The 9,866-nt window shown below is 36.6% G+C and overlaps 1 protein-coding gene across 1 annotated transcript; it reads right to left on the bottom strand.

The window, feature by feature from the left end:
- Nucleotides 1–4,661: 4,661 nt before the first annotated feature.
- On the bottom strand, nucleotides 4,662–5,916 carry LOC116120606 (probable 1-acylglycerol-3-phosphate O-acyltransferase). Its single transcript, XM_031406571.1, has 2 exons — nucleotides 5,329–5,916; nucleotides 4,662–5,239 (listed from the first exon to the last, which is right to left on the bottom strand). Exons 1-2 carry the CDS (start codon nucleotides 5,572–5,574, stop codon nucleotides 5,114–5,116), a joined length of 372 nt encoding a protein of 123 aa, XP_031262431.1. The 5' UTR covers nucleotides 5,575–5,916; the 3' UTR covers nucleotides 4,662–5,113.
- Nucleotides 5,917–9,866: the final 3,950 nt, after the last annotated feature.

The following is a 9,866-nucleotide window of genomic DNA, read 5'->3' as shown; positions in this document are numbered from 1 at the left end:
AATAGCCGTGTTATCTCAGGAGTCTAAACTCTAGAGAGGTTGCATATAGATTTCCTTTCTTCCATTTATGATCGCTGATATTGTGGACACGGTCCAACATGTTCTTTATTTCACGTTCAAAATTGTAAGCCACTCCAAGTCTTTGTAAGTTGTCAATCAGCTCAAGCTGATCCAATGGGTTAAGCTGATCCAATTGGTTGTCCATACTATTGATTATCATCCTCACTTCTTCTGTCAGCTTTTCTGCTTTTTTCCTGTATGCTTCTCCCTGAAGAAAATTAAGTTTTTGGTAATTAGTTCCTGAACTTGGACTCATTAAATTCAGCAGAGAACAAATTAAAACCATAAAAAGGAAAAAAAGAACATGACTACCGTGTACTCATTAGTCAATTTTGGCAGATAATCTTCGTTAAAAATGCCAGGTTTGTAGTTTCCTGATCGCCTTACAACAGTTGAAGTACTAAGTTCTGGGTTAGCAATGCACTGGAGTTGCTACTTCACACTGATTCTGCTGGTTGGTGTTTTAGGAACAAGTAGTTGACGGTGTTGAAAAATAGCTCCAGAAGGAATATTACAGGTTGATGCAATACAAAAAGCCATTAGTAATTTGTGAAGTTCACTCTGTCATAAACTTGAGACATGCAAGCTGATATTTATAGACTAGTTAAGAGGTCACCAGGAGTTTTTCGCGCGAAAGAATTTTATAAAATTACAATTTAGCCCAAACACTTTATACAATTGCAATTTGTGAAACTCTAAAAACGGAGTTGATGCTGAATAATTTTTGCAGCTTCATATAAAAATCATTTATCTTCTTCTCATTTTCAGTCTTCTCTGTCTAATAGTCTTTTTTATTCTAGAAGGACGATTGCAACTAGGGGTGTAAACGAGCCGAGCCGAGTCGAGCTTTTGGCTTATCGAGCTCGGCTCATTTACAATAGTGTCGAGCTCGAGCTCGAGCTCGAGCCTGGCGAGCTCAATTGAGACTCGATATCGAGCTCGCGAGCCTTGTCGAGCTCGATAAGGCTCGATCAAACCACCATTTATCCAGTTTGATCGAGCCAAGTTCCCCTTTTTTACAACAATCTGCCTGCGTACAACATTTCATATTTACATCCAATGTTGAATTAACCATGATAGTTTTGAACATTACAAAATGTCTATTACCTCACAAAATCAAAAAACAGTTCTGAATATATACAAATAACATTCCTAGTAATTACCGATTTCAGAGTGTCTGGTTCGCGATTTGGGATTTAGGGCAACTGGGATGGGGAACTTAAATTGAGTAATTGACACTCTGTTTTGGTGTATCATGTTATTTCAAATTTGCACTTTTGGGGGGGGGGGGGGGGGGGGGGGGGGGGGGGGGGGGGGGGGGGGGGGGGGGGGGGGGGGGGTGGGGGGGGGGGGGGGGGGGTGGGGGAAGGTCCATAAGGGGGGGGGGGGGGGGGGGGGGTGGGGGGGGGGGGGGGGGGGGGGGACTGTCATTTTTTTAAACTTTTTTCACTGAAAATATCAGTTTAATACCTAATAGTTTAAAAAATCACCAAAACACCCTATTAAGTGTACAGTGCTTAATCGAGCAGAGCCGAGCCAGGCTCGCGAGCCCACGAGCCGAGCTTCACTGTGTTCGAACTCGACTCGGTTAATGAACCGAGTTCGAGTCGAGTCGAACCGAGCCTTATCGAGTCGAGCTCTAAACAAGCTTTTAGCTCGGCTCGACTAGTTTACAGTCCTAATTGCAACCACATACACAATTATTTCATAAAAAAATCATTTATCTTTTTTTTTTTTTTTTTCTTCCCTAGAATGACAAGTAGAGATTGGTATTTGCAATCAGATAGACAATTATTTCATATAAAAATTCTTTTTTCTCATTTTCAGTCTCGTCTGCCTAAAATACTTTTTTTTTTTTTTTGTCTTCTAGGAGGACGAGTAGAGATCCACTACAACATTATACCCATATAGTTATGAAAATTAGCTTGAGAAAGGAAAACTATTGTGAATACATATTTACAGCTACAATAGTTAATGTTTATAACTAATTGAAATAATTTTAGTGATAAGATTTTCTCTCTCGGACCTAATATTCATATTTTGCTTTAACTTATTAAAATCGTGACAATAACTAATCATTTAACTACAATGTATTAGATATGGTAAAACATTATAGCTAATTAATGTATTTAGCTGTAAACATTTTATTTACATGGCATATAGTATCATTATTAGCTACGAGTTTAAATATATATAGTATACTTTCTAGCTAGTAATTCTTTGGAAAATATAAAATAAAACTCACTAAATATCTCATAGAAAACATATATGTATATGATTAAGTGTGTAATAGTGAGCCCAAAAACTAAATTTATTTTATATACAAATCTCTACATCAAGTAACAAAATCACATAAATAAACACAAAGTGCTATCGGACAGTGTTGCCAATCTCCTCCGCTACTTGACGTTCCACCTAACCGCATCTCATCTATTACCTGCAAAAGTAGTGAAACTAACAGAGTGAGCACTAATTGCTCAGTAAGTAAACCCAATATTCTACTATTCTTCCTCCGTTACTCGTATACTGGGTTTCTTTCCTTATAACAAGCTTCTCTATTCTTCTTTGTTCTTTCTAATATTCTAAGTTCCCACTTACCGTTAGGTAAGAATACTTAATAAAAACTGAAATATCATTGAATTACACAAGAGATTCTGGTTAGTGGAAGTAACATAATGCACATGCACAAATAAATAAACTTTTTCTAGGAGTTGTATTTTCTTTTTGGTTTTTCTATTTTCTTATTCTGTCTTCTATTTCTCATTTATTTTCTGTTTGTTTTCTCTTTTCTTTCTTTTTTCTGTTTCTATTCTTTTTTTTGTTTCTATTCTGTTTCTCTTCTTTTTTTTTTTTGTTTCTGTTCTTTCTTTTCTATTTCTCTTATTTCTTTTCTGTTTCTATTCTTTCTTTTCTGTTTCTATTCTTTTTTTTTCTATTTTTGTTCTTTCTTTTCTGTTTATCTTCTTTCTTTTCAGTTTCTCTTCTTTCTTTTCTATTTCTATCCTTTCTTTTATGTTTCTATTTTTATTTGCTGATCGGACTAAGTTAAGGCATGGATTCGGAGCCCTAGCCGTGTGAGCGTATTCCGAAATTCTTTCTAGGTACAATCCTCATCCACATGCACTTCTAACGGACTGTACAAATTCTTCTTTTCTATTCTAAGGCCGCTCACTGATGGCGGCGTGCATGTAGAACTTTTCTACTTCTCTGTCACTCACGGATTCCCCATCGCAATAACCTTCTCTTATCTTTCTTTTAAATAAAAAATTCAGTTTCTGTAGATTCTTCAAATGTGTTGTTTAATAGTTTTCTTTCTTTCTCTGTGTCCTTTAATGTTCTTATATATGTATATAGCTTATTCTTGGCTATTCTTTCTAAATTCAAATGCTTGAATTCATGAATGCAATATGGCATGTAAATATGTCCTTCTCTACCATCAACAAGTTCACATCAAGATGACAAGCTAACATACTCATGCAAGCACTTCACTCAGAAATTTCATCAAACAATTTGCATGCACATACAAACACAAAATTAGCTACACTTCCTCATCTATCCCAAGCCACCAAAATTTGAAGCAAAACTCCCTAAAACCAATATCAAACCTGGCCAGGAATCACAATCGACAATTCTACTCCAGTTCTTCATAATTCATCCAGACTTCCACCAATACACCCTCTACATAAACACTATTTCTCATAGCTGAATTTCAACCATCATTCAACATCCATTCAATCAATAAGTCTCACCATATAAAATTCATGCATACATATAAGAGTTTTCTCTACACAATTATTGATCAAATCAAAGCTAGAGTTGGATATACGTACAAGATACATAACTTAAATGTGAGCAACACTAACACTTTAACCTTTCTTTTCTAGAACTCTCTTTCTCTTAAACCCTAAGCATATAAAACCTAAGAATTCAAGACTTTGAAATTAAACTCACATATTGGTGCAAGAATCTTACCTATGGATGCTTAGGATTGGAATTCTACCAAAAGTGAGCCAAATTCTATGGACTTCCTTTGAGATTGGTTGAAGAAAATTTGAGAGCACTTGGGTAAGGGTGGCGTGAATGAAGGGTAGAATGGCTAGGGTTCCTCTCTTGAATCCTTAATATTACACAATAATATTTATATATTCCCATTTTACCCTTGCACTTTCTAAGAAATTCCATCTTTGCCTTTTAGTTAAGTACAATAATGCCCTCATTTCTATTATCTTCTCCGTATTATTCTACTTCTTTTCACTTCCCACTCTTTCAACTAATTATGGGTGAAATGACAATTTTTCCCCTAAGCAAGTTCTCCAGAATTTTCTCCAAAATTCCAGAGAATTCATTGCTGCGACAAACTTCTTTCCTTGCCGCAGCAAAGTCTACATTTCTACAAACACAAATTTGGGTAGTGAGTTCATTGCTGCGGCAAAAATATTCTATTGCCACGGCGAGGTGTGAAAAATTTACTTCATGCTAACTTCCAATCTTTCACCTTGAAATAAGTAATACTAAGGGCATTAAGACATAAGTAAAGTTACGTACCTTAATGTGGNTTGCTCTCAAATTTAAACCAAAGCTTCCCACCAATTAGGCTGGTTATGGAGGAGTTAATAAGCTCAAACTAGAAAATTTCAGTGAGCTCCTTATTTTGTTGCAGACTCGTAAACTATTGATTGTCCCTGGGCTCCAGCTAGCTAATTGCTACGAGCAGCATGAGTTTCCTCAATCACCAGCCTGGCTGGCAATCGCTGGCATGATTAAAGTCTTACATTGATCCTATTCTATTTCTACAACTGCCCACAAAAATGTTATAGTTGGTTCAAAGATAAATATCTGGTATGCATGAATAAATCTAGACAATAGATAACCAAGGCATAAAAGAATCTACACATTAACATTACAAATCACTTATTCAGTGTTAATGTACAAGGCTGGAGACTACATGGGCGTAAAGAATGTCTTATTGCCAGAAAGAATTTGCTTATCTGACCGATTAATTCATGTAATTAAATTATACAAATTGGCAGGGAAAGGTAAAACCTGTCATTTTCTAGGCTGATGAAAGACCTTCAGGAAAAGATTCATTATCGGGGTCAGGTGAAAGAAACCTCCTGCAAGCATAGAACATGGCTGCGTGGAAACCATTTGGGTTATCTATGAACACAAAATGCCCAGCCTGCATATTTTTATCATAAAGAATTTATCAGCCTTAATAAATACAGAGAGAAAAAGGGCAGTGGGAGAGAGTGAGTAGAAGAGATATACCTGGGGGACCCTAATAATTTCACAAGGAACTTTCATATGCTTGCGGGCTTCTTGCGCACCTTGATAGTTCATCCAATCTTTGACACCATATATGAAAGTGGTTGGCACTTTCCAATCTGATGCACTGTAAACAAAAGAAAGGAACAGATCAGACATAAAAATTTCACCTCCAACTAGTTGTATATTGAGATCAAGAATGTCAAACAAAACTAAGTCCCACTTAACTGAAAATAAATATGACGTCATCCTAAGACATCCAATAGTGGATCCAAGACAGTGGACCTAAGCTCATAAATCATTGTAAGGGCAAAAACAGACGGCCCTTAGCAAGACAATGAGAGGAGTCTCTCGGATGAAAGGCATAGACTACACAAACAATAAATTTAGATGGTACCATTCCTATACATTTGTAGAAAAAAGATATTTCCCCATTCTTTGGGCCAAACAGGCTGGCCAATATGGTCCACTAGACTCCCAAGGGAAACCACCATAAGTGAACAGCCAGCAAACACCTAAATTCTACCTCACCACTCTGGAAACCATTACCCAGAGAGAGGCACCATTAACTTCAGTATTTTGAAAACTTGATACAATCAATTATTACATTTAACACACCACCACACATCCCACAACACCCCCCCCCCCCCCCCCCCCCCCCCCAAATAAGAATTTCGTCCCCGAAATTCAAACGAAGGATAACAGTTCCGCATATCTTGCTCCACCTCCCATGTAGCTTCTTCTACTTTATGATTCCTCCATAGGACTTTTACTAATGGAATACTCTTGTTTTGGAGCTCTTTAACCTTTCTATCCAATATTGTACTAGGCGCTCCTCGTAAATAAAATTCTCTTCTAAGTCCACTTATTCTACTTTTAATATATGGGAGGGATCGCTGACATATCTTCGAAGCATTGAGACATGAAAAACATTATGCACTCTATCCATATTCGGTGGTAGCACCAATTTATAAACTACCTTTCCTACTCATTGCAACACTTTAAAGTGGCCAATGTATCTAGGCTCTAGTTTTCGTTTACCACCAAAACGCATTAAACACTTTATCACCCACTTCAAATTCTACATCTTTTCTCTTTAAATCTGCATAGTTCTTTTGTCTGTCTTGGGCTTGTTTCATTCTATTTCTGATCAGTTTGATGTCTTTTATCATTTTCTGAGTTATCTCTGGTCCAAGAGTTGTATTCAAAACATCTTTCTCTCCTACCTCATTCCAATGCAGTGGAGATCTATATCGTCTACCATACAGGGCTTCATAAAGAGCCATCTTAATTGTAGAATCATAACTGTTATTATAAGCAAACTTCACCAATAGTAACATCTCATGCCAGGTCATTTTATAATCTATACAACACGCTCTTAGCATGTCCTCAAGTACTTGATTTGTTCTCTTAGTTTGGCCATCTGTCTGAGGATGGTATGTTGTACTAAATGCTAGTCTGGTGCCTAAATTTCTCTGTAGACTAGTCTAGAAAGCTGAAATAAATCTGGAATCTCTATATGATATCTTAGGCACCCCATGGAGTCTAACTATCTCCCTGATGTAAATCTAGGCCAACTGATTTGAGGTGGCACTATCCTTTACTGGAAGAAATGTGCTGATTTGGTTAATCTACCTATTATTACCCATATTGCCCTATATCCCTTTTGAACTCTTAGAAAGCCCGTGATGAAATCCATTTATATATTTTCCCATTTCCATTCAAAAATGTTGAGTGGCTGAAGCAATCCTGATGGCCTCTGATGCTCTGCTTTCACCTGTTGACAAACTAGGCATTTAGCCATATAATCTCTTATATCTCTCTTCATACCTGGCCACCAATAATTCTTCTTTAGATCTTGATACATTTTGGTTCCGCCAAGATAAGTAGTGTATGGGTGTGTCATGAGCCTCCTCAAGAATCTTCTTCTTCAACTCAGCATCTTAGGGAATGAATATGCGATTCCGAAAACGGAGGACACCATCTAAAAAGTGAAATTCTGGCATCTTGCCCTCAGGTACTTGTCGACTTGTTTTCTAATACCACTCGTCGACATCTTTCTTTTCTTTAATCCAAATCATAGAATCTATTACCCAAGTTCTAATTCCTTGATTGAAAATCAAATTCCCTAAGTTGTTTAGTACTCCTTCTCAAGTTATACCACCCTACTATTCCTATTAACCTTCCGAACCCAAAAATTGAAGTTTAACTCTTAAGCTTTGTAAAATTATATCTAGATTTCATAGATCTCATTTATCTATCTTTAGTTTTTGGTCAATCTATGGTATTTATCCCAAAAGGCACATATGACATGTCACTTCTCAGTCTCATTGTGAACAACATACATTTGAATGATGATCAACCATCCAAAAGTCATTAGCAAAGAGATAAACACTCAATCATGAAATTAAAACTCAAAGTAAATCAATTCATATGAATTTGAATCATTGTATCAAGGTTACATCAAACCCTAGCTAAACAACTCAGTTCATACTCAAAACAAAACAAAATAACAAAAACAAACTAAATCAAGGTTCATCATTGAAAAACAAGCAAAATATGGAGAAATCTTCTCTAATTTGAAGGCCAAATCTTCAATAATCTTCTCCTTCCAAGAGCTGCCTCCCAAATGAAGAACCAAGATCCATTTCCCTTCCTTTTCATGCCAACTTATACCTCTCTCATTTAAGGATGAAGCCCTAATAAGCCAAAATGCGTTGTTTTTTTTTTTTTTTTTTTTTTTGGGCATCTGACGCAGTTTTGCTGCGGCGACGCTTTTTCTTTGCCCTGGCGAGGATCTTTCTGGCCTAATTTGAGCATGATAAAATCTGAATCTGAAAAAGTGGTTAGCATAATAATTGTATTCCTTTAAATTATATTTCTACTTGTTCAAGAATCATCCAAATCCAAGGTCTACAGCTCAAGTTATGGCCAATATACCAAAGCATGTCTAAAGATGTTTTTCTTCAGTTCCCAATGTGTTGTTCACGACTTCAAGCCAATGTTTCACCTTCTTCCTATCAGAATTAGGAAAAACCCCAATCATTAAATTGTAACTCTACTTCTTAGGTTTCCATAGCTTCTAAATTCAGGTTATTCCAAGTTTCCAAGCTCAAGTTACGTAATTTACACTCAAAATCATCATTTATGCTCAAAATCATTGTTTAGGCCTGCAAAGAAAAATTAATAGAATTAAGTAGCAACGATGGCCTAAAGTATATGAGAAGTATCCTAAATCCTATTGACATTAAATGCAAAATCATAGGGAAAAATAGTATTATCAATGAGCAAACTCCTCCTAACTCAGGTCGGTCAAGCAAACTTTCACATACCAAAAATGGTCCATTCAATCTAACGAGCTGCTAGCACTAATCCACCTAGTTCGTACTCATTCGATTAAATTTACTGTCTAAGCTAAATACCATTTGACTTAGAGAGTTGGGGGCTAACTGTATAGGCAAAAAATCATCTTGGGCTTGACGAGGCCCAATAACGAAATAAACATTTTATGGCCTATGGCCTTAGCCCAACTCCGGTCGGGCCTACACTTAAAGTCACATTGTGAACTACCCACTTTATGAGTTGGACTATCCTACAAGTTAAGCTAAATTGGGTTCCGGCCCATTAGCCTACTACAATCCATAAATAGGAAATTAGAATCCTATTCTATTTTCTCTTCTAATAAGATTTTGAATCTTACTCAAACTAGTAAACCTAATCTGATAAGGACAAGAAATCATTTTTCTTTCCTGATAGGGATTATCTCCCAAAGTAGGGCTTAGTGTCCTACTAGGAGTCCAACCCTTTGGTTTCACTATATAAACAGAAGTCTGCCCTCTCATAATTCATTCAAGTTCCACTACTTAAAACCACCTACTTGCTCCTAAGTTTTTGCTCTTTAGAGCCTAATGCCTTCGCCGTATTCCTGGTCTCTGACAAAACTCCCAGTAATCCTTCTTTCTATTAATTCTTATTAAATGACCTCTTTTAGCCTTGTTGACTTCAGCATCAGAGTGCCTACGAAAAACACCACCCTGGTGTTTCCCGTAAGGTTCACGCTTGTCTCTTCGTAGTGTAGGTCTAGTAGATTGTCAGTGGCCTCAACCTCACAGGATCCATCCTTTATGTAACCATAGATTTTCAGCATCTACATCAAGCAAGAACTTATATTCATGGGAAAATTATGTAAATCACCCTAAGGGTTTGTGTTTGTATCACTAGGATGAAAACTTTCCCAATTTTTATCATACTTTTTTACCTTGGACTTTTGATATTGTATCACAAACACCCTCAGGGCTAACTCCGTAATGTAGAAGTTAGAGTCAAAGGGTTAAAAGAGCAAATTTTAAAACTTACAAACCTTTTGGTAAGTATATCTAAATAATGAATAAATAAATTTGTACTATTAAAAAATACTTGGGAGGGGTTTGGTTGGGGGTTATGTGGGATTACTAGGTTATGTCATCTTATATTATTTGATTACCATGTTTGGCTATCAAGTAATATAAGATTCTAGTAATCTTCAAAATACTAAGGGAGCG

Source organism: Pistacia vera, unplaced genomic scaffold (genome assembly GCF_008641045.1).
Source record: "Pistacia vera cultivar Batoury unplaced genomic scaffold, PisVer_v2 Contig94, whole genome shotgun sequence".
In the NCBI taxonomy this organism is placed as follows: domain Eukaryota; kingdom Viridiplantae; phylum Streptophyta; class Magnoliopsida; order Sapindales; family Anacardiaceae; genus Pistacia; species Pistacia vera.
Note: the sequence above shows the minus strand (reverse complement) of the source record. Positions and strands in the feature narration are given on the sequence as shown.

Excerpts from the sequence above, each read along its gene's own strand:
- LOC116120606 (XM_031406571.1), bottom strand. The coding sequence starts at position 5,574 with ATGACGTCATATTTATTTTCAGTTAAGTGGGACTTAGTTTTGTTTGAC. Across the intron at positions 5,240-5,328 it reads AAATTATTAGGGTCCCCCAG|GCTGGGCATTTTGTGTTCAT; the intron begins GTATATCTCTTC and ends AAAAATATGCAG.